Source organism: Perna viridis, chromosome 1 (genome assembly GCF_037379345.1).
Source record: "Perna viridis isolate PV_CMFRI_1.1 ecotype Kerala chromosome 1, ASM3737934v1, whole genome shotgun sequence".
Lineage (NCBI taxonomy): Eukaryota > Metazoa > Mollusca > Bivalvia > Mytilida > Mytilidae > Perna > Perna viridis.
The window spans coordinates 70,848,250-70,873,661 of record NC_142445.1 but is presented as its reverse complement, the minus strand read 5'-3'; the positions used below and the strand labels follow the sequence as shown (position 1 = coordinate 70,873,661).

The window sequence follows — 25,412 nt, the reverse complement described above, 5'->3', positions numbered from 1 at the left end:
TCATATTGATCTCCGATGCCAGAACCTAACAGGATGTTTTATAAAAAAGGAGGAGCTATATTGGAAATACAACGAACACAACCAGAAGTCATGTTAACGAGGAACAAAAGGAAATGAAGATTAAATAGAGTGACAAAAAAAAATAATAAAAAAAATAAAATAAAATAAAAAACAGCCTTGACGCCAACGATACTCGTACGACAAGAAGCCCCATACTAAAGCGGAGTCATTAGAAGATCAGATCGTGAAATTACTTAATGGGAAAAAAAAACACTTTATGGAACAGACTATTGAGCAGGACCCGGATTTGATGACACATTCATGAGCAACTCGGCGGGTGTTTCTAGAAAAGCAGAGGACGCTTACCCTACCGGTGCACCTGGTCCATGCTCCCAGTTTTTAGTGGAGTCCGAGTTGCTCATTTACTTTTGTTACTTTGTATGTATGATTTTAGTTACTCTATGTTCTTTGTTGTGTATGTCTGTTTTCCATGTCTGGTCTTTGTCCCTGGATTACATTCTTTTGATTACGCTATAACCTTGGTTCCTTTGATTACTCTAAATAATGACACTAATTAGGACACTTAATGAGGATACCAATGGGGGTCGTTTCCCCCTCCCAACCTTTAAGACCCCCTTCCTGCATCAAAAGGTCCCCATGTTCCCTTTATTAGTCCCCCAAGTCCACTTCTGATCACCCAAGGTCCACTTCCGGTCCACCTCCCTCTACCAGTCACATCCGGTCCACGGCCATCGGATGTGACGTCATGCGCATGCGCATTGGGCTAATCTCCTTAATGCCCCTGAAAAAATACTAGTCGTTTCCCACATCCATACTACTTTTGTTCCCATTGAAGATACAAGTATTAGAGAATGAATAGTGAGACCTGAAATATGGCAGAAATGTAACTCCACGCTTGGTGTCTATTGAATTATTTTCCAATTAAGTCTCCTTTTAATACATATGTTGTTCCAAAATTTGGAGTGGTACGAACCATTCGTGTAAATATTTCCTATAAATTACGACATGTTAAATAAGACCCAATCATATGTTCAAGAATTGGAAAAGTTGACAGACTCAAGCTACACGCCTGTGTATATCTTTATATCGTCACCCTCGCGTGTGTAAGGTCAAACCATTTCATACATACTATGATAGTCTCACAATGAATGATAAACTTGGATTTATTTATTTTCTGGTATTTTTATTTCATTTTATCATTAGAGTTATGTTTGTAATTCTGAAATCGATACTTACGGTATTAAAAACTGAAAAAAATTATACGAGTATGGATTTCCCAACTATTCATAATGTAATGTGAACTGTATTGGTAGACTGGTCTTCTGTAATTTATAAATTAGGGAAACTCGCATCATTCTCAAATTTATATCAGCGTAGTAAATAACAGTCCTTGTGAATTGAGGATAAAATAAGATGAAAATTCAACTTTAAAATATAAATTTCTACCTCGGAAAAATTTAAATAGTAGAGAGATGCAACTAGATGCTGTTATCTACATGCTGTTTTTATCAAGATATGTGATATCAAACAGGGCCACAGAAAGAAGAACTTCAAGTCTTAAGCAAGGTATTTTATAGCATTTTATTTGTAGAAATCAATATTTAATACAAAAAATGACAGAGATATGACAACAAATACTGTTTCTTCCTTTCATAACTGCTTCTGTCATCATTTTGCGAATCTCGTCTTCCGTTATCGTTTTTTTAATATATTTTCTTTAAAAAATATTGCTTTGAAAACACTACTGAACCATATAAAAGTCTCTTTAATGACAGTTTTTCTTAAGACTAACATTAAATTGGCAAGCTCTGACATAACGTATGAGTTGTGATATGAACACTCCATATTGAGATGCTGAAGGGATGTTGTCACAGATGAAAGGACAGTTGACAATTCTGAAAGAAAAGTCATCACGTTTGTCGTAAAGTTTGGTCAACAGTTTCCCTTTATCATCGATTTCTAAGTGTAGGTCAAGATATGAGGCTAACTGTAGTATCCTTTATCTCAAGTTCTTTGGGGTAGATGCGATATATCAAATCTCCGAAATTAGGATTGTTTAAAGATAATACGTCATCTATATAGCGGAAATTAGGGTTAAATGATCTAGCTAAGCGATATTCTTTCCTTCGGACCAGATCAGCTTAATTAGCACTGTAGGTACTCTAGGTAGAAATCTATATGGTTAAGTATAGGGTTAGGGTTGAATCTTCATAATTGCGCAGGGTTACTTGTGTCTATCGCAGGTTTTGTATTGGTTAAGGCTTGGTATTAGACTTTGTGTTATGAATGTTATTGTTAAAGAAATAATCATCTAGTGTTAATCCTCATGTCAGGTTAAAGGTTTAGAGTTAAAGATAGACATAGTTAAGGTTAAGATGAGTGAAGGGGAAAATTGTAGGTGATTAGAATCAGTAGAGTAGTGACAAGAGTCGTTAGAGTCGGGCGTAAGTGTCAAGAATCGTTAGGGACGGGAGTAAGAGTCAAGAGTCGTTAGAGTCGGGGGTACGAGTCAAATGTCGGAGTAAAGAGTCGTTAGAGTCAAGAGTCGGAGTCAAGAGTCGTTAGAGTCAGAGCCAAGAGTCGTTAGAGTCGGAGTAAAGAGTCAATATTAAGCGTCAAAAGAAAGAACGGGGAGAGTAAAGAGCCAAACATAGCATCAGAAGGAGGGGGGTAAAGTATGGAAGGAATATCAGCGAGAAGACTTGCAAAAAATAGTCTTAAAAGTAAAAGTAAAATAGAATTGTTATCATATTGTTCTCAGTTGTCGAAGAAGAAGGTGGTCGTTTACAAGATGCCCACGACCCGTCCAGAATGCAAGATGATCTATGCAAGACGGTATAATATGAAACGTCATTTTAGGAAAACTCATGGACACCAAGCTTCAATTGATCTACACCATCGGAGTGACACCAGGTGTTTTCCTTATTCTAGACCAAGATCACTGCGTCCATCACGCTACGAGAACCATGCAAACAGACCAATACAGTCCACATACGCATTCTGTCCTGACAGAATCAATGCAAACTGGTCCATCGGACTATTATACTTTGATGACAGAACTACACCAATATGCTTTGGGAAAAGAAATAAAAAGCAAGATACTTTGATGAATGGACTATGCCAAGACTCTTATACAAAAGGGCTACCCCAATCGACCAAGGAAGAAACTCAAGAAAACTTACCCAAGGACCCAACGGACGAAAACTTTTCATACACCCAACAGATGATCCCCTTGCTCTCGACGTACCCAAAGGATACTTGGATGACCATTCAATGCCGTGGACCCATCCCTTTACCAGTGGCATAGCAGGACCCAGCCGAAGTGGAAAAACGATGTTTGTACGCCAATTCGTACAAAACGTGAAACATATGATGATGCCTAGACCCGATCGGATAACGTGGTGCTACGATGTGTACCAGACTATTTATGGAACCATGGAGGATGTCGACTTTGTACAAGGATTCCAGGACATCTTGGATCCCAGAGAGAGACACTTGCTTGTTGTAGACGATTCGGTCACTGAATCTATCTCGCATCTCTTCACGAAGTATTCTCACCATAAAAATATAAGTGTCATGTTGTTGGTCCAGAATCTGTTCAACAAAAACAAGTATCACAGAACCATCAGTCTGAATGCTCATTACCTGGTTCTTTTTAGAGAAATAGACGTATCACAGGCCATGACTATGGCCCAACAAATGTTTCCCAAAAAGACAAACTACTTTATGAAATCGTACGAGTATGCCACCGTCAAACCCCACGGATATTTATTGATCGACATGAAACAGAGAACTCCCGACAACTTGAGATTGAGAAGCAACATTTTCTCATGGGAAATTCAGGATTAGTTCTTGGATAAGAAAAAGTATAAATAGAGAAGAAAAAGGATATGTGGTCACTTCTTGGCCGAATCACAAAGGAGATGGACGCACCCGGAGCAATAAAAATTTACAAGATAGTTCCCTGTCGAGGGATTCATTTAGAAGAGATCATCAGTCGTGATGCCATACACGTGCAATTGACGACAGGAAGGGCATAATGCAAGCCAAAGAATGAATTGACAAAAGAAAGTGAGGTCCCAAAAAGACCTCGCGGTAGACCAGCTGGAGGAAAGAAAAAAGCCAATAAAACAGATGTGACACTTATAAATGGAACTTTATAAAGAGAGGATTTCGGAACAAAGATCGTGTAGCTGTATTAAGAACGTAAATACTAGTGGAAACCAGAGCAGAATATCGTGCATCCTAGCATAAGAATCGATGGCCTTAAGAAATCAATAACGTTACAAAAGTTCGACTAGATGAATCATATTGATCTCCGATGCCAGAACCTAACAGGATGTTTTATAAAAAAGGAGGAGCTATATTGGAAATACAACGAACACAACCAGAAGTCATGTTACCGAGGAACAAAAGGAAGTGAAGATTAAATAGAGTGACAAAAAAAAATAATAAAAAAAATAAAATAAAATAAAAAACAGCCTTGACGCCAACGATACTCGTACGACAAGAAGCCCCATACTAAAGCGGAGTCATTAGAAGATCAGATCGTGAAATTACTTAATGGGGAAAAAGAACACTATGGAACAGACTATTTAGCAGGACCCGGATTTGATGACACATTCATGAGCAACTCGGCGGGTGTTTCTAGAAAAGCAGAGGACGATTACCCTACCGGTGCACCTGGTCCATGCTCCCAGTTTTTAGTGGAGTCCGAGTTGCTCATTTACTTTTGTTACTTTGTATGTATGATTTTAGTTACTCTATGTTCTTTGTTGTGTATGTCTGTTTTCCATGTCTGGTCTTTGTCCCTGGATTACATTCTTTTGATTACGCTATAACCTTGGTTCCTTTGATTACTCTAAATAATGACACTAATTAGGACACTTAATGAGGATACCAATGGGGGTCGTTTCCCCCTCCCAACCTTTAAGACCCCCTTCCTGCATCAAAAGGTCCCCATGTTCCCTTTATTAGTCCCCCAACTCCACTTCTGATCACCCAAGGTCCACTTCCGGTCCACCTCCCTCTACCAGTCACATCCGGTCCACGGCCATCGGATGTGACGTCATGCGCATGCGCATTGGGCTAATCTCCTTAATGCCCCTGAAAAAATACTAGTCGTTTCCCACATCTATACTACTTTTGTTCCCATTGAAGATACAAGTATTAGAGAATGAATAGTGAGACCTGAAATATGGCAGAAATGTAACTCCACGCTTGGTGTCTATTGAATTATTTTCCAATTAAGTCTCCTTTTAATAGATATGTTGTTCCAAAATTTGGAGTGGTACGAACCATTCGTGTAATTATTTCCTATAAATTACGACATGTTAAATAAGACCCAATCATATGTTCAAGAATTGGAAAAGTTGACAGACTCAAGCTACACGCCTGTGTATATCTTTATATCGTCACCCTCGCGTGTGTAAGGTCAAACCATTTCATACATACTATGATAGTCTCACAATGAATGATAAACTTGGATTTATTTGTTTTCTGGTATTTTTATTTCATTTTATCATTAGAGTTATGTTTGTAATTCTGAAATCGATACTTACGGTATTAAAAACTGGAAAAAAATATACGAGTATGGATTTCCCAACTATTCATAATGTAATGTGAACTGTATTGGTAGACTGGTCTTCTGTAATTTATAAATTAGGGAAACTCGCATCATTCTCAAATTTATATCAGCGTAGTAAATAACAGTCCTTGTGAATTGAGGATAAAATAAGATGAAAATTCAACTTTTTAAAATATAAATTATACCAATGTGTCCTACTTAACTACTTCAGAACACCTGTGTGATCATCTGGACACTGTCTTTGAAGTTTGAGTAGCTGTCAATTATGATAACCTTAACCTCTAAAGGTTAAATAAATACAACTCATGGGGCCATTTAAATCATAGTTGAATTTTCTATACTGGTACATTTTCAAGTTTATCTTTTAGGGCATCTTATATACACAGTCAATGTAAACCAAAAAAAAAAAATTAAAAATGATACCAGTATTTACAATCATTTTACAACATTTCTAATACAACTTTTAAAAAACTGTTTGATATTAAGAAGGTCCTTAGAAGGACTGGTGCAAGCATTTATATTGTAAGTTGAAAACATGAAAACGTGGCCATTTTGCAAAAGTGTCATGAATGTTCCAATAACTTATAGCTCTTAAAACTATTTCAGCAAGAAATAATATCAGTTCGACAATGTATGAGCATCAAATTCTTTTATAAGAAGTTTCAGCATTCAGTTCAATTAAGTAATTAAACCTAAAAATAGACTTGGTCTATGAATATTTAAATACAATGAACAGTGTAATCCAATCAGAAACAAGTGTAATATTATCTACTTAAAATTTGTATTTCAATTAATGTGTATTTTATACTTTAAGTTGTAAATTATGTATATAATGCAGGACCATATTGTAAACTAGTCTTCGAACTAAATATGTAATTCTGTTGAAATAAAGGACTTAATTCATTTATTTATTCATTATTACAAGTAAATCAGTTGTATATAGAGTACAAGCTACCCAAACACACTTGTGGATAGTATCATATAGAGGTTAAGGTCATTATAATTGACAGCTATTCAAACTTAAAAGATCACAAAGGTGTTCTGTGGTAGTTAAGTATACACATTGGTATAATGTAGGGCAGATTTCTATCTAGAGAGCTATTTAAGTTACTCACTAGCCTACATTATTATTGAAATCGGAACTGGTCTTTTTCAACTAGCTGTAATACGAAGTTTGATGTCGACTATTTGTAAATAATACAACCGTGACATTCAGTCAAAATATACAAGTTTTCATGCTGTTGAAAATTTAACATTTTTATTACATATTTTATGGGTTCTTCATTACAGAAGCGGAATCAGTTTCATTCTTCACGAAATAAAAAGATAACCTTTAAAACAAGCGATACCTTATCTCCAGGCTGTACCCTGTAATATCAAACCTCTTCATATTCTTCACTGTGTTGGTTCGTCATCATGCGGTAGACACAGTACAATTTATCCGAAACGGAGACTCCTCGCATAAAATAGATTTTCCTCCATATTTTAAGTAACTGTCTTTGTAAGAATCATGCAAAATCTGAAAAATGTGATACATCCCAAAAAGGCTACATATTTTTATTTTTGTAATTAAGTTGTTTTATTGGTCTATACTATGAAATGTGTAATTATGCATTCAAATCTGCCTGCTCTTAGAAGATAATCGACATTGAAAATACAGTAGATTCTTTTGTATTTGAGCGCCATTTACAGATTTATCTCCCTTAATTTTGAAATCTACAGTGCATTCTATTTAATATTTATCTCCTAAGAACACGGGTTGTATGAAAAGCCACGTTTATTTCTGTTTACTATGACATTTCAAACAAAATATCAAAAATAAAAATATGTAGGCTTTTTACCGATGAATCACATTTTGCATGATCCTTAGCTGGAGTTCTACTTAATTACGGTCCTCGTAAATTAAACGTTTGTTTGACCCAGCTACGATGTTCAGAGTCTTTCTTTAACTACGATCTACAGAGAGTTTATATTGTAACAGATCCTTTGAAAATGTTAGCCATTTTTTTTCGAATGTAAAATTTGAACAGAAAATCGGATTACACTATGCGAGAGTTTGCGCGTTATTCCTTTAGGAATTGATGTTTCACTGCTTACTGGAACTTGTACTGATCTAACGTATTAATAAAATATACTTATTGTTTGATAATGTCTTCATATCCATTAAAAGATAATATTTTGAACTTAAAATTAGAGTCGCACAAGAACAACGGATTCATCTGTCCAATTTATGTTTCTTTTCAGTTTGTATATATATGCCTGAAACTGTTATTTTTCTTTTTTCATTTTAATATTGTTTTTTTTTCTTCTTTTTTTTTCATTGTACTGTTAAAACTAATTCAAAACTGTCTTGTTAATATTTATAATGATTTAAAGCATGACCACATTGTTCTTATCTATGTATTGTATATTATTGTTGGTAAAATTTGTGTTCCTTTTGTGAAGTCCACAAATAAGATTGTTGTAAACTAAAGATATTTATCAGCAACAACAGCACTACCACCAGCCTGATAGAGTCTAAATTAATACCGGGGGATACGGGTACTGATATCTTCCCTTATACCGGGGGATATGGGTACTGATCTCTTTCCTTATACCGGAGGATACGGGTATTGATCTCTTTCCTTACAACTGGGGATACGGGTACTGATCTCTTTCCTTACAACTGGGGATATGGGTACTGATCTCTTTCCTTGCAACTGGGGATACGGGTACTGATCTCTTTCCTTATACCGGGGGATATGGATACTGATCCCTTTCCTTATACCGGAGTATACGAGTACTGATCTCTTTCCTTATACCGGAGGATACGGGTACTGATATCTTCCCTTATACCGGGGGATATGGGTACTGATCTCTTTCCTTATACTGGAGGATACGGGTATTGATCTCTTTCCTTACAACTGGGGATACGGGTACTGATCTCTTTCCTTACAACTGGGGATATGGGTACTGATCTCTTTCCTTATATCGGGGGATATGGATACTGATCTCTTTCCTTATACCGGAGGATATGGATACTGATCTCTTTCCTTATACCGGAGTATACGAGTACTGATATCTTCCCTTATACCGGAGGATACGGGTACTGATCTCTTTCCTTATACCGGGGGATACGGGTACTGATCTCTTCCCTTATAAGTGGGGATACGGGTACTGATCTCTTTCCTTATACCAGAGGATACGGGTACTGATCTCTTCCCTTATAACGGAGGATACGGGTACTGATCTCTTCCCTTATAACTGGGGATACGGGTACTGATCTCTTTCCTTACAACTGGGGATATGGGTACTGATATCTTTCCTTTCAATTGGGGATACGGGTACTGATCTCTTTCCTTATACCGGAGGATACGGGTACTGATCTCTTTCCTTATACCGGAGGATACGGGTACTGATCTCCTCCCTTATAACTGGGGATACGGGTACTGATCTCTTTCCTTATACTGGAGGATATGGGTACTGATCTCTTTCCTTATACCGGAGGATACGGGTACTGATCTCTTCCCTTATAACTGGGGATTGTTTGTTGGGGTTTAACGTCCGAGAAGCAATATTTCAGCTATATTAAGACGATGAACATGAAATGGATGATAAAATGAACATGAAATGAAAAAAAAAGGATGGGACACAAGGACAATAGGGTCGACAAACTTTGATTGCCACTGGAAAAAGGGGGGGTTGGGCAAGGTCGGGCAACCTAGCCGGGGCTTATAACTGGGGATACGGGTACTGATATCTTCCCTTATACCGGGGATATGGGTACTGATCTCTTCCCTTATAACTGGGGATACGGGTACTGATCTCTTTCCTTATACCGGAGGATACGGGTACTGATCTCTTCCCTTATAACTGGGGATACGGGTACTGATCTCTTCCCTCATAACTGGGGATACGGGTACTGTTCTCTTTCCTTATAATTGGGGATACGGGTATTGATCTCTTTCCTTATACCGGAGGATACGGGTACTGATCTCTTTTTTTATACCGGGGGATACGGGCACTGATCTCTTTCCTTATAACGGGGGATACGGGTACTGATATCTTTCCTTATAACGGGGGATACGGGTACTGATCTCTTCCCTTATAACTGGGGATACGGGTACTGATCTCTTTCCTTACAACTGGGGATACGGGTACTGATCTCTTTCCTTACAACTGGGGATATGGGTACTGATCTCTTTCCTTACAACTGGGGATACGGGTACTGATCTCTTTCCTTATACCGGGGGAAACGGGTACTGATCTCTTTCCTTATACCGGAGGATACGGGTACTGATTTCTTCCCTTATAACTGGGGATACGGGTACTGATCTCTTTCCTTATACTGGAGGATATGGGTACTGATCTCTTTCCTTACAACTGGGGATACGGGTACTGATCTCTTCCCTTATAACTGGGGATACGGGTACTGATCTCTTTCCTTATAATTGGGGATACGGGTACTGATCTCTTTCCTTATACCGGAGGATACGGGTACTGATCTCTTTCCTTATACCAGGGGATGCGGGTACTGATCTCTTTTCTTATACCGGGGGATACGGGTACTGATCTCTTTCCTTACAACTGGGGATACGGGTACTGTTCTCTTTCCTTATAACGGGGGATACGGGTACTGATCTCTTCCCTTATAACGGAGGATACGGGTACTGATCTCTTCCCTTATAACTGGGGATACGGGTACTGATCTCTTTCCTTACAACTGGGGATATGGGTACTGATCTCTTTCCTTACAACTGGGGATACGGGTACTGATCTCTTCCCTTATAACTGGGGATACGGGTACTGATCTCTTTCCTTATACCGGAGGATACGGGTACTGATCTCTTTCCTTATACCGGAGGATACGGGTACTGATCTCTTTCCTTATACCGGGGGATAGGGGTACTGATCTCTTTCCTTATACCGGGGGATACGGGTACTGATCTCTTTCCTTATACCGGAGGATACGGGTACTGATCTCTTTCCTTATACCGGAGGATACGGGTACTGATCTCTTCCCTTATAACTGGGGATACGGGTACTGATCTCTTTCCTTATACCGGAGGATACGGGTACTGATCTCTTTCCTTATAACTGGGGATACGGGTACTGATCTCTTTCCTTATATCGGGGGATACGGGTACTGATCTCTTTCCTTATACCGGGGGATACGGGTACTGATCTCTTTCCTTATAACTATACCTTTCAAGACAAAAGTATTTTTCACCCAGTTGAATGTCCTATCGGAAATCTTCGGAAGTAATGGCGGAAAATAATTAGATCAGGTATTATCGACATAAATTGCTTTAATTGCATCACTACAGAAGTTTTATGGTCGTCATCATGAACTCGTGGATCGTTATGGTGTATCCATCTGCACCACGAAAACTGATTTGTTCAACGGGTCATAGTTTTCCTTTCCTCGTTTGTCTTCCCCGGACTTGACTTTTTATGAGCAACTCGGCGGGTGTTTCTAGAAAAGCAGAGGACGCTTACCCTACCGGTGCACCAGGTCCATGCTCCCAGTTTTTAGTGGAGTCCAAGTTGCTTATTTGCTTTTGTTACTTTGTATGTATGATTTTAGTTGCTTCATGTTCTTTGTCTGTTTTCTATGTTTTGTCTTTGTCCCTGGATTACATTTTTTTTATTACCGCTATATCTTTAGTTCCCTCGATTACTCTTACAAACTTATTTCATTGAATCAGCAAAACACAGTAGAATCAGAACTGAACAAATTTGGTAGCTAATGCAGCTTTAATGTAGGTTTGTTGCTCTAAATGTGGATAAAGATTTTTAAGTTTAACAGAAACTAACCATGTGGTATCTATCAGTTGCATTGAATAAGGATATTTCAGCGCTGAAGTTTTAAAGTCCCACAACTCTGAAAGGAAGCTGCATAGTTGTTTTAGATTACATGAAGTTACATGTTTTAAAACTTTTCTTACATTCTTGTGTAAAAAAATCAAAACAATAAAGTTGGTGACATTCTCCTGACATTTTGTATCATAAGGAGAAAGAACGCAAAGAAACTTCTTGCAAGCATTAATTTATTTGAAGCAACAATTTCCTCTGCATTTCGTCAGTACTAGCTCTTCAATTTTATATCCAATGTTTATTATCAGAGGTAGACGCAGAAAATAATAACAGTGATAAGACCTATACTGCTACCACACTCTCCAAAGAGGAGATTGTGGAAAACCATAAATCTGTACTATCCTCTTTTGGTCTCTCTACCAAGGACGATGATTGTGATTTACCTTCTATGTACTGGATTCCTAAACTTCACAAGAATCCATACAAACAACGTTTCATAGCTGGATCTGCAAAATGTACCACCAAACCTCTTTCAAAACTTTTAACTTCTATACTCACAACTGTCAAAGAGGGTCTACAGTCCTACCACAACACATGTTACTCCCGTAGTGGTATTAATTCAATGTGGATCCTGAAAAATTCGAAAGATCTTTTGGAGACAATCAGTTCAAGACTATTATCTGAATATAATAGAATTAAAACCTATGATTTTTCAACACTGCATACTTCTATTCCCCATACTCAGTTAAAATCCCGACTTAAAAACATTATACATCGTTGTTTTTCCAAAACAAAGATGGTACACCTAGATATATATATATAGTTCTTGGTAGAGATTCCTCATACTTTGTAAGAAATAATTCCAAATCATCTTCCAAATATACAGAGGAAGATGTTTACAAAATGCTGGAATTTTTAATCGACAACATATTTGTCCAGTGTGGTGGACGTGTTTTTCAACAAACGGTCGGCATTCCAATGGGAACAAATTGTGCTCCTTTACTAGCTGACCTATTCCTTCACTCTTATGAGGCTGACTTTATAGCTGATCTGATCAGAAAGAAAGAATATTGTTTAGCTAGATCCTTCAATCTCAGTTTCCGCTATATAGATGACGTGTTATCTTTAAACAATCCTAATTTCGGGGATTTGATACATCGCATCTACCCAAAAGAACTTGAGATAAAGGATACTACAGATAGTGTGAAGTCAGCCTCATATCTTGACCTACACTTAGAAATCGATGGTAAAGGAAAACTATTGACCACACTTTACGACGAACGTGATGACTTTTCATTCAGAATTGTCAACTTTCCTTTCATCTGTGGCAACATCCCTTCGGCTCCTGCGTATGGAATGTTCATATCACCACTCATACGTTACGCCAGAGCTTGCCCAAACTACGCAGACTTTTTGTATCGCGCTAGAACTCTAACAAATAGGCTTCTGGAACAGGGTTATGTTGCTACAAGTTTGTAGTCATCACTACAGAAGTTTTATGGTCGTCATCATGAACTCGTGGATCGTTATGGTGTATCCATCAGCACCATGAAAACTGATTTATTCAACGGGTCATAGTTTTCCTTTCCTCGTTTGTCTACCCCGGACTTGACTTTTTATGAGCAACTCGGCGGGTGCTTCTAGAAAAGCAGAGGTCGCTTACCCTACCGGCGCACCTGGTCCATGTTCCCAGTTTTTAGTGGAGTCCGAGTTGCTCATTTACTTTTGTTACTTTGTATGTATGATTTTAGTTACTTTATGTTCTTTGTTGTGTATGTCTGTTTTCCATGTCTGGTCTTTGTCCCTGGATTACATTCTTTTGATTACTGCTATAACCTTGGTTCCCTTGATTACTCTTTCAAAGACTGCCAACAAAAATAATAATAAAATTAGTGTGAGATGACTTATAACAAATGAATGTGTAAACGTTGGGACCATCAATGGGTCCACAGAATCAATGTCAGTACATTGAGGTTTAATGTCGAGATTTTAAGACAGTTTTGTATTCTAAATTCACCATACACTCGTTGTCAATTAGACTAGTTAATAACACTATAACAATAAAATTGAAAACGATAGCACGTTCTGTATATCCGTTACACCCTTTATTTCGTGCATTTTAAAGCAAGGATATCGTTGCTTCGAGTTGATAATTCGATTGTCTTTGTGAATATAACGGTTTAACCACCAAAATCCCGAAAAATCTTCCGTAACACAGTGTTAGTCTATCATTTGCACGATATGAGTGACGCTGACCATCAACTGACTGTTCCTATACTTGGTTTATAATATAACAACAAATATTTTGGAGGTAATACATAAATGAAAATATAACTTGTATTGTATGGTTAAATTTAGTTCAAAATGTACTTCAATTTAAATGACTGAAAATATGAAACAGCCCTGGTATAATAAGAAACATACCTCTGTACGACTCTATTCCAGAATTGACTTTTACTCAAATGACCTGGTAGCTCAAAGACAACTACACCGTAATTCCCTGCAAAAAAATAACATATCTACACAGTGTTTGCCATAGTTTAATCTTTGTACTAAATAAAAATATTAAATCCCATAAGCCAGTAAAAAACGTCTTCTATGACAGCTTCATAAGACTGCAGGGTTGGACTTGGCAAGTATGGACACACTATTCAAGGTTGATACAGCTTTGACTTTTGATTGCATTGACACAGAAAATTTCACCAGAATCAATGTGGCCGTTTTTGGACCTTATTTAGTTCAAATCAAATTGAACTTTCCTTCGGAGAAAAAAGAAATTCACCAGAATCAATATGGCCATTTTTGGCCCTCACTTGGTTCAAATTAGTCTTGATTTTCCTTTGGAGAAAAGGCACATTGTGGTACAATTGCAAAGAGATCAGTTCTGTTTTACTCAAGTTATCATCCAGATATAAGGAAAATACTTGTTTTTGACCCCAAGTTCTTAATTAGATCAAGTCACAACCTCCCAAAATGACACTTTGTATTTATTTGTAAATGGTACTTCAGAAAAATGCTGGTTTCTGGCCCTTTTTGACCCACGATTCCTTAAAGGTTCAAACCCAGTCTAACCTTAGTTGCTTTAGTTGCAAAGAAAATTGTATAGCTGTATCTGAAACATTCATTTGCTTTTACTTGAGTTACATGTTCCTTTTGACCCTATAAGACCTTAAACTTATATTTCTAGTAAAACTAAACACATTTTGAATGGTAAAATAACTTACATAATTTACATCAGTCATTTACAAAATTAACATCTTCCCACAGGTACGTGAGGACAGAACCCTGTATGTCACCCCCATAGCCCCACCTCCTCATTTTCATATTTTTACTGTTTAACTTCTTATCATTTATTTGCATCATATATGTACCAATATAACACAATGTCATCAAATATATGCGATTTTCTATCAATGTCCAGTTCGACTGTAAGAGTGCACTTACAGTCGAACTGGGCATGATAGAAAACCGCATATATTCTCAGGAAATGGCGACACTAATTTCCCGCGTAATATTAAGTTAGTCCAATGTATCGGTGACCGATGACTCTAAACTGCAACTGCACTGTTCATTGAACACTTTATTGTTAATCTAATCTTTAAATTCTAAAAAAATGTGATGAAATAAAAAGAAATGAAACACACATAACCATCAATTTGATTGTGAGAATATTTTTTACACTCATCTATATTGATGCGGAGAAACTACACTAGAGCTGAAGGTGTAAAATTGGAATAATGTAAGGTGTCCGAGGGACAATAGTTGGATTTATATTTAACAAATCTAGTACCGTTTTTTAAATCGTACATCACACGAAATATCAGAAGATATAACACTAAAATATTTATATAATATATATTATTATAAATACTCAACTTAAAAAAATATTTACACAGAGTTTAAACTAAAATTACCCTTCTGCAGAATTATTTTAACAGCTCTCAATTGAGATGGACAGGGGTACCGCGGAGTCCACTTTTCATTTAACTGAAAAAAAAAATGACTTAAAAAAATGTTGTAAATAGTACACAGATGTATAACATTGAAAACTTTTTAACTTCTCTTAAAGGTGAATTATTCGCATTGAAATCATGTTCAACTTAGGTATTGACACGCAATTATAAAAAGTCATTATTTTCATAAAAACCATGTCGGCTAAGGTGTTGAAACAACGAATTTCGCCATTAAAATAACCTCTCTTCCGAACACTGCTTTACGACATAAAGAGAGAGGGTGCCGTTGGGGGGAGTACATTTCATCATATTTTTTTTTACAAAAGTTGTTACTTTGACAATGTTTTGCTCACTAAAGTACATGCATGATTTTCATGAACAAATAAATGCCAAAGACGTTAACAAATCGGACGTTATCATAAATTACAAATATACCACATAGTGCAAAGTATTGAGTATATATTCACGAAAACGGCAATTACAGCAAGTATGGGAACAGTCAGCTGATCGCCAGCGTCACCCATATCGTGCGTTTGATTAGTTAACACTGCGTTACGAAAAATTTTTTAAGTAATGAACGAAATGAAGGGTGTAACGGATATACGGAAAGTGCTATCTTTTTCAACTTTATTGTTATAGTGTTGTTTAAATAAGAGTTAACTGTGGTTTAAATCGACGTCCTTTCTCAAGGCCATTTCAGAGCAATTCTCTTCTTAAAGATTTTCCTGTTTTACTCATAGCAGAGATAGAAAAAATAAACTAAAAAGTGTGCGCCGTGTTAAGTTACATAACTGCATTCCAAGAGACAATCTGTAAGAAAATAATACGGTCAGAAATTTTTAAATGAATACCGAAAGGCAATTTAAACGGCATAGTAAACTTTTTTTTACTTTAGGTAACTAGAGACAATCGTACAAGAAAAAGAAGAAGTACATGTAATTAAATGTTCAGTTGACACATCTTCATAGTTCATACTTAGAATTGATGTATCAATATCAATTATGGTGAATCAACCAGTATTCTAAGTAAAAATTCGTTAATTCATTGCACAAAAAAATATATTTTCATTACAGACAAACCTTCTGGTCCAGTTAATATCAGCTGTATATCACATGATCTTGAAGATCTAAGATGTTTCTGGATGAAATCAAAGAAGGACGAAGACGGTCTCCTGATAACACTTTACAGATCGTATTTTCACTGCAGGTAATAGGGGGGTAAAGCCCTCTATGTATATTTCAAAAGATGGAAAATTCTGTGGAATTCTCACAAATGTAAATAGTATAAATGTGTAATCGCTCTTAAAGTTGGACGCAAAACATCAAGAGACAGGGTAGGGTTACATATTTTATTTCTAACAATGACACTGGATGTCTGGATATTACAAGGAAAAAAAAGGCCCTGCAAAATAAATACAATCATAAGTACTCTAACTTACAAACTTTGCAGAAAATATCAATTCTATATTAGACAAAATACAATTTATACATAAAACATCAATATTAACCGTGTACATGTAAATTCTGATTTTTAACACAGACTTTGTTCCATGCCACATTTATTCCTGCTTACATGTATATAAAATATTCGCATCTTGCCACTTGATATTCGCATCAAGCTACATATATAAATATTACCAAATATGAAAAACAAAGTACGCTTGTAGTTTTTACAAACTTCAACCATATAAACGCATATAAAATCGTAACACGCTATATCTTCTATATTATGCGGTAAGCAAACTAATTAACTATATACATACAAAAATAACTATACAATAAATTGACACTCTGATTACCTTACATCAAGGTGCAAAGGCTGCAAAATCGTCTACAGTCTACATGCAAAACCTCAATCACAAACAGGTCAATCTATGCTATAGGTGACATATCAAAATACCCGTAGAACAAAAATACCTTACATATAATATTTTGTTACCTGTATTAAATCACCTGTAAAACTGATTTGTACTTTTACGATAAAAATATAATTGATCCAGTTAACAAAAGTATTTACGGTTAACGAAAATGTTTACGATTGCCCTTTAACTTTAAAATGATTAAGACATTAAATCATTCACTCCGGAGCGCTCAAATACGCATTCACTCAGTTTATTGATTTACACATTCTTTATACTGGAATTACGTTAAACTTGCTTATTTATGAAAAATGCATGAAAAACAATAAACGTTATTCTTTTAATAAATATGCACTTTATCATTAGATTTAAGTGTTTAACATCTACACAACGCACATCGCTCAATCATCATTCAAATAGGGGAAAATCATGCAAACTCATTCCAATTAAAATATTCAGAATTCTGGCATATTATATAAATATATTAGTAATTTAGGAGTAGAACTAATCTGTAAAGTTGCAGTAGAAAAACTGCAAGAATATAGTAAGATATAAGTTGAATTAAATATTTCCAAGACACATCTTGTCTATCCGAGAAATTATTGAAGAGTGACATATAAAAGAACAAAAGAACTTTAGCGCCGAAAATACATCCAATAGAATTTAAAGAAAAAGAGCGGTCAAATCAACCATGAAATGGAAAACCCTTTGAATTCAATACAGTGAGATAAAAATTAACAGAACCACAGAAATAGTCATCGGTCAATAACTCATATAACCGTAAATCGTCAATTAAATATAAACTATAATTATTTGATAACCAGTTCCATTGAAATATCCATGAAACCATCCTTATTAGCCTAAGCAAATACAAATAAAATATAAAAACGAAAACAAAAAATACAGTGAAACCTATCAAATTACTGTCTAAAACATACTCCCCCAGGTGTGAAATGACGTCTCGTCATTTGTGATCTGATGAGGTTGTCCTGAGTATGTCCAGAATAGTTTTTCCTGCTTCTGTCTGATAATGATGTGATACACTGAACCTTCTGATACCATTCGCTGTGATGAACAGGTCAGTTGACTTGGAAAGATCATAGGCTCCAGATCGCATCCATGTCGGTTGCTTCCGATCATGAGTTGACCGTCGAACAAGTTCCAGAGATGAAGCTGGCGAATCCTCAAGAATATCCTCTTGATGTCCGTCTTCCGTTCTCTCTGTAACAGAGCTCAAATCGCTGATCTCAGATTCCGTCCCATCCGTTTGTCTAGTGTCGTGGGAAAGGGCGTCCCCAGCAGAATCTGGTTCCTCAGTTTCCTCGTCCATAGAAACCTCAAGCTGTGGTGTTTCCGCAGTGATGGTTGTATCGCTGCAACCGCTGACTACAGGCTCCATAATGACCAACTCCAGTGGTTCCTCATAGCATGATTCATCATCCGTATGACTAACTGGATCGGTGATCTCCAACGGCCTAACTGTGTCCGCATCAAGCGTGGTAACAGGAGTTTTCCGTGTACGTGGTTTCGGTACAGGTTTTGCGTTTTGTTCCGGTGTCTGTGCGCTATCTCTCAGATTACTAATAGGAAGTAGAAGGTTGCGATGTAGATTCCTCTTCCTTCCCTGTCCATCATCTCTCTGCACGGTGAAAACTGGGATGTCTGTGTTTGGCTGGTCCAGAACTATGTATGGCTGATGCTCCCACTAGTCCGCAAGTTTATGCTTACCCTCTCCGAACGCAACAATCTTCACCAACACTTTGTCTCCCTTCTGGATGGTAGCGCCACGAACTCGTGTGTCGTATCCTTCTTTCTGCTTCTGTTGGGATATCCTGGAAGCTTCGGCTGCTACCTTAAATGCGTGGTCTAGTCGTTGCTTCAGCTCCTCAATATACTTCAAACCAGATGTTTCCTTCTTCAAACCTAACGCAACATCGACTGGCAATCTGGGGTTGCGGCCAAACATTAGGTAGATTGGAGAGTATCCTGTCGACTCATGTGGAGTGCAATTGTATGCGTGAACTAGTGGTCCTACGTAGGCTTTCCAATTTTGCTTCTTGTTCGGCTCTAACGTGCCTAGCATACTGAGAAGTGTTCGATTAAACCGCTCGCACATTCCATTTCCTTGAGGGCGATAGCTAGTGGTGCGGAATTTTGTCATTCTAGTCAAATTGCAGAGTTCCTTGATGACTTTGGACTCAAACTGAGCTCCCTGGTCAGAATGGATACGGTCAGGAATCCCATAATGGACGATGAAGTTCTTATATATCGCCTCGGCTGTTGTTCTTGCCGTCTGATTCCTAGTTGAGATGGCCTGTGCATATCTGGTGAAATGGTCGCAGATAATTAAAATGCTGTTCTGTCCTCCCTTAGATGGTTCAAGAGTAAGGTAGTCCATACACACTAGCTGCAAAGGTGATGTTGTTTCAATGCTGCATAGTGGAGCTCGTTGGTTGGCTAAAGATTTCCTACGGAGAGAGCGACCGCAACTGGAAATCCATTCCTCTGTATCCTTCGTCATTCCTGGCCAGTAAAATCTCTCCCTGAGCAGAGACAGTGCCAGCTCCTTTCCAGGGTGACCCATGAAAAGCCTGCAAAACAACGTTGACATGCGGTGCCGGGAGAACAAGCTGTCGTTTACCACCATCATCCCTCTTTTCAAGACGATATAGAATTCCATCCTCAAGAGTCAGATGATCAAACTGTCGCTTCAATATGCCATCTCCCTTGCCTGGTTTCTGTTTGTTCAGGACCATGTTGTACCAGTGCGGACATACGTCATAGGGTTGTTATCCGTCAGTACTGTAAATCGGCTACCAAACAGATAATCTTTAAACTTGTCTGTCACTGCCCATTTCAGTGCCAGGAACTCGAGCTTGTGTGGAGGGTAGTTCCTCTCAGACTTGGTAAGACCACGGCTGGCATAACTGATTACCCTCTTCTGTTCATGTTGCTCCTGGTAGAGAACAGCTCCAAGTCCATACCCCGAGGCGTCTGTGTGCAGCTCATAAAGTAAACTACTATCTGCATATCCAAGTATGGGTGCTGAAGTAAGGTGACTCTTCAAAGTGTCGAACGCTTTATCCTGTTCTGCTCCCCAGTGCCAAACTCTCTTCTTCGCTGACTTCTGCTTCGTCTTCTTGCCGGATGTTACTGGCATAAGGTCGGTGAGTGGTCTGCTGATCTTACTGAAATCCTTAATGAAGCGGCGATAATACCCGACAAATCCCAGGAAGCGTCGTACATCTTCAGGTGACGTAGGCTTGGGCCATGTGATGACTTTCTCGGTCTTTGCAGGATCTATCTCCACTCCAGCTTCAGAGACAATGTGTCCGACGAACTTCACCTTCCTCTTGAAGAAAGAGCACTTCTTCGGAGCTAATTTCAAGTGAGCCTGACGTATTCGCTACAACACCAGATGCAACTTCTGAAGATGTTCTTCATACGTCTTGCCAAACACGATGATGTCATCGATGAAGACACAGCATATCTTCAGGTGGTAGTCTGCCAAACCGTTCTCCATGAGTCTCTGGTAGTAGCGGGACTGTTGGTTAGTCCAAACGGCATCCGGTTATACTCATAAAAACCGAGTGGTCCTACTGTAAAAGCGCTGCGTTCCTTGTGAGGTTCGTATATCTCCACCTGATGATATCCCGATTTCATATCCACTACCGAAAAGAAAGTGCTTCCACCTAGGCAGCCCAGAAGTTCTTCTATCCTCGGAAGACTGTAGCTGTCCTTCTTGGTGTTGTTATTCAGCATTCGGTAGTCGACACAAAGTCTGAGGCTGTTGTCCTTCTTCCGTACAAGTACTACGTTGGACGCAAACGGGCTATGAGAAGGACGGATGATACCAGCATGTAAAAGTTGCTTCAGGTGGGCTCTTAGTTCATCATAAGCTGATGTTGGTATACGTCTATATTGCTGTTTGAACGGCCTATCATCAATGAGATCTATCCTGTGCTGTACCAGATCAGTGTGTCCAACATCATCATCGGCTGTTGAAAATATGTCCAAGTACGAATTGATAAGGTCCATTCCATTGTCGAACTGGTTATCTGTCAAATCACTCTTGGCAAACTCCATCTGGCTAATGATGTCAGCTGCCTTTTCCTCAGATGGTTGATGGGTGTCTGGATGAAAAGTGACTGGTTGAAGTTCGCAGACGATAGCTCTAGGTGGTATGCTGATCGTACGGGTAGTGATGTTCGACAATTTAACAGCGATGGGTCCAGTCTGTTTATGGTTGTAGTCTATCAACAATGGCTCCACATCCAAGTCCTTGAAATCCTTCGACAGTGATGATGTCTGTAACATAGCTGGCGTATTGTGGTATGGTACTTCCCTGTCTAGGTATCCTGTCATGGTGATGCAACTGCTAGGTGGTACTATAATCTTGTTAACTTCGCCACTTCGGATGATACCAAGTCTATTTCCATTCTTCCTTAATTCCTTTTCCCGGAGAAGTAAACATCGTAGAGTGAGATACCATGGTGTTGTAAGTTGACTGGTTTGCAGAAATCGTTAGCCGAAGTCCTGTTGAAGTGATGCCATAACCTTGTCTAAAATGTTTGTTCCAAGAAGAAGCGGTATTTCATTGTTATATCCATTATCGTTGGTTATGAGTACGATGCAGTGATGAGTTGTAGCTTGACCAGGTAGTAGTAATTCAACTTCGGAATATCCAGAGTAAGGTAACTGCTGACCATCTGCGCATTCAATGTCGAGTAACAAATCCAATTCATGTAGAGGTGAAGTGTGCCTAAGATGTTCCTGAAAGAAAGAATAACTTACCGTTGAAACGGTTGAGCCTGTGTCCAAAGAGCTGGTGTTAATTTACTGTTGATAATAATGCTGGTCTCGGTTGGCTTACCAAAAAGTCCTGGTGGTGTCTTTACCGCTGTATTTCTGGAAACTGATGTTATCTCGCCTGTGAACGTTCCCCCTTCATAGGCATCTGTCTGTTTAAATCCCTCTTAGAATGATCAAGTCGAACCTTGCAATCAGCTTTATGGTGTCCTAACAATCCACATCTCCAACACTTAATCCGTTGTTGTCGACTGGTACTACTCTGTTGACCTCGACCTATGCCCTGTCCTTTCTGTGGTTGATCAGATGGTTGATGCCACTGTTGTTGCCATGGTGGTTGATTCCATGTCTGTGGTTGAATCCAACGTGGTTGTTGATGTTGCTGCCAGGATGGAGTTTGTCGTGATGTTTCATACGAGTCCATCCGGGCCACTAGTTGTTGAACCATACCCTTGAGTTCAGTAATCCCGCTGTTCGGTTCGGCTTTATCAACTACTGACTTGCTGGTCTGTGGTTTAGCTGTTGGCGTCAATAAATCACGCTGGTTGTGGTCATTCTCAATCTGGCGAAGAGCAACACGCAAACCATCGAAGTCGCTGATAGTGTCGTACTTGTGTCCAGATATATCCTTAAATGACGTCTTGAGTCCTGTCCACAACATCGAGTGTAGCATGCCATCTGCATCCCAGCGATTTACGATTCCCCTCTCTATAGCTTTGCTGAGGATACTTTCCAAGCGACAGCTCCAGGCGGAAACGCTTTCATCTTCTCGTTGTCTAGCACCATAGAACTCGGCCATCAATTCTTCTTTCTTCTCTATACTTCCATAGATGCTGTCCAACTTAAAATTTCATCCACTGGTGCATCTAGATTCAGTCTCATGGCGACATATCCAGCCTATCCACGCAAAGATCGTCTGACTGCATTGACAATAGCATCACTATCATAGTTCTGTGTCATCAAGACCTTTACTTCATGCCTCCATAGGTCGTAGGCTACATCTTCTGCCTTCGCTTCGGTACCTGAGAACCATGCTATTTTGGGTGGATGATTCATCGTCATTTTGGTAACCTTATCTGCAGATGGTGCTGGTGGAGTTCTTTGTTGTAATGAAGGTGGTGGTTTCATATCAGCAGCAGCCTCTATAGTATCTCCAAACCGTCCTTGTGTCTTGAGAAAACCCATCATCCATTCTGTTAATTGTTCAGGTGTGTCGGCTTTCGGTTTTACTCCCATCTTAGCAAACGTTTGTACCATCTTCAAAACATCAGGGTCAATATCCTCCTTCAGTGGTGTCTCATCGAGCTTCTTATCTCCAGTTGCCATGATGTATACCAAATATCAGTTTTCCACTAAAATAGCTGATTATGAATTCTAATAATTACAAAATACACTTACCAACTGTACAGTACCAGTATGCAGCTCACAATCTCCTTCCTAAAATTCGGGTGGGGTAAGATATGTGAATCTTTTACGTTCACAATCTTAGTCAAATAAGAACTAAATATTTACCTGAATAGTGTACGCTTGACTCTTAATTACGTACTAAGTCAAAGTCTAATAGTCAAAGTAACCTTGTCAATTCAAAGACTACGAAACTTTTAATTACCTATCAGAGAAAACTGACGGACAGACAGATCAAAGACTCTAAAATCAAAGATCGGATGTCAAGACAAGTACAAAAGCTGTAAGGCACATGTAAGTATCAGGTAAGTATAAGGGTAGGTAGGTAATTGCACAAGGTATAAGGTATAATAGGGTGTGTATGTTAAAGCATGCAGGTTAAATTTACCACAATTAAAGGACCATGCAACCTATGTTCAATCAATCTCACAACTATACGACAGTACTTCGCGTTTAGTTTAAATGCCTATTTAATCTAAAGTATAGTTTAAGTCAAAGTTTTAAATACAAATCTTACAAACACTGAACACATAAGCACATTCAAAGCAAAAAGCAGCTTTTCGGGTAGTTATTAAGCATTAGGCAAAGCTTTGCAGAAGCACACATATACATTACTAGTGCATATCTATTACACATTAGCACAAGTCAAACAAAAATACATACATGAAAAAAAAAATACAGACAGACATACACAAAGAACAAAAGAAAAATACAAGTGTAACATATAAACACTCACACGCCAAACATAAATTGCGAATTAATACTCAATTTGTAATGCTTTGTTTATGTGTGTTGTTTGCAGAACTAGTAAAGTGTCACACTTAGTGTATGCATGAATGCTGTAAAATCTCAAGTTGGATTCCGAGTGACGAAGTACAAAAGTACTGAAAATCTTAATTAAATTATTAACTAAGAAATAATCAATCAAATATCGACGCCACTTCTTGAAAAAAAAATTTAATTTTACAACTGTTGTGTATGTATTTACTGTTTATCATATGTACTTCCGGTTGCCGGCATATAAACTACAGTTTGTTATATAAAAATACAAAATACAACTTACAAATTCTTTGAAATCTAATACAGTTGTGATAACATCCTGGAAAATATTCAAGTTGTTTATGTTTACAGCTGTACCGGAAGTAGTCGAAAAGTCCAAGGTGAACTCAACTTGCTCCGTATGGAATTCACCGGAAACACACGAACATATTTATGACATCAAATATGGAGATCGATCTGCTTATTGTTCAATTATTCACATCCAAAAGTCTAGAAATACACAAATGTGGGCGCCATTCTGTAATCGCTCTTAAAGTTAGGCGCAAAACATCAAGAGACAGGGTAGGGTTACATATTTTATTTCTAACAATGACACTGGATGTCTGGATATTACAAGGAAAAAAAAAGGCCCTTACATCAAGGTGCAATGGCTGCAAAATCGTCTACAGTCTACATGCAAAACCTCAATCACAAACAGGTCAATCTATGCTATAGGTGACATATCAAAATACCCGTAGAACAAAAATACCTTACATATAATATTTTGTTACCTGTATTAAATCACCTGTAAAACTGATTTGTACTTTTACGATAAAAATATAATTGATCCAGTTAACAAAAGTATTTACGGTTAACGAAAATGTTTACGATTGCCCTTTAACTTTAAAATGATTAAGACATTAAATCATTCACTCCGGAGCGCTCAAATACGCATTCACTCAGTTTATTGATTTACACATTCTTTATACTGGAATTACGTTAAACTTGCTTATTTATGAAAAATGCATGAAAAACAATAAAGTTATTCTTTTAATAAATATGCACTTTATCATTAGATTTAAGCGTTTAACATCTACACAACGCACATCGCTCAATCATCATTCAAATAGGGGAAAATCATGCAAACTCATTCCAATTAAAATATTCAGAATTCTGGCATATTATATAAATATATTAGTAATTTAGGAGTAGAACTAATCTGTAA

General features: G+C 37.9%; 2 protein-coding genes and 1 long non-coding RNA gene across 7 annotated transcripts in view; 1 reads left to right on the top strand and 2 right to left on the bottom strand.

The window, feature by feature from the left end:
- The first annotated feature begins 1,455 nt into the window (after positions 1 to 1,455).
- The window catches only part of LOC148630225 (interleukin-6 receptor subunit beta-like), a 45,479-nt gene continuing 21,522 nt past the window's right edge, over positions 1,456 to 25,412 (top strand). For 2 of the 3 annotated variants that reach the window (XM_088563616.1, XM_088563610.1), the window contains exons 1-2: positions 1,456 to 1,587; positions 16,431 to 16,563. In XM_088563616.1, the coding sequence (XP_088419742.1) occupies positions 1,494 to 1,587; positions 16,431 to 16,563 (227 nt within the window). In that variant the 5' untranslated portion in view covers positions 1,456 to 1,493. Of the gene's footprint in view, positions 1,588 to 16,430; positions 16,564 to 24,645; positions 24,770 to 25,412 lie in introns of those variants that run through there. The other variant, XM_088563625.1, reaches the window with a different exon arrangement.
- LOC148630226 (uncharacterized) lies at positions 1,581 to 24,613 on the bottom strand. Of its 3 annotated transcripts, XR_015919107.1 has the most exons (7): positions 24,492 to 24,613; positions 16,437 to 16,758; positions 15,319 to 15,391; positions 13,829 to 13,904; positions 6,958 to 7,127; positions 5,583 to 5,668; positions 1,581 to 1,916 (listed from the first exon to the last, which is right to left on the bottom strand). It is a non-coding gene; the product is annotated as an uncharacterized LOC148630226 (long non-coding RNA). The 3 variants fall into 3 exon arrangements; XR_015919105.1 differs by lacking the exons at positions 1,581 to 1,916; positions 5,583 to 5,668; positions 6,958 to 7,127 and adding an exon at positions 11,621 to 11,910; XR_015919108.1 differs by lacking the exons at positions 1,581 to 1,916; positions 5,583 to 5,668; positions 6,958 to 7,127; positions 24,492 to 24,613 and adding exons at positions 11,621 to 11,910; positions 17,156 to 17,285.
- On the bottom strand, positions 22,137 to 23,462 carry LOC148630227 (zinc finger CCHC domain-containing protein 12-like). The gene is given in 2 exon segments (XM_088563639.1): positions 22,137 to 22,870; positions 22,873 to 23,462. Coding segments are annotated over 2 exon segments (1,212 nt in total). The 5' UTR covers positions 23,351 to 23,462.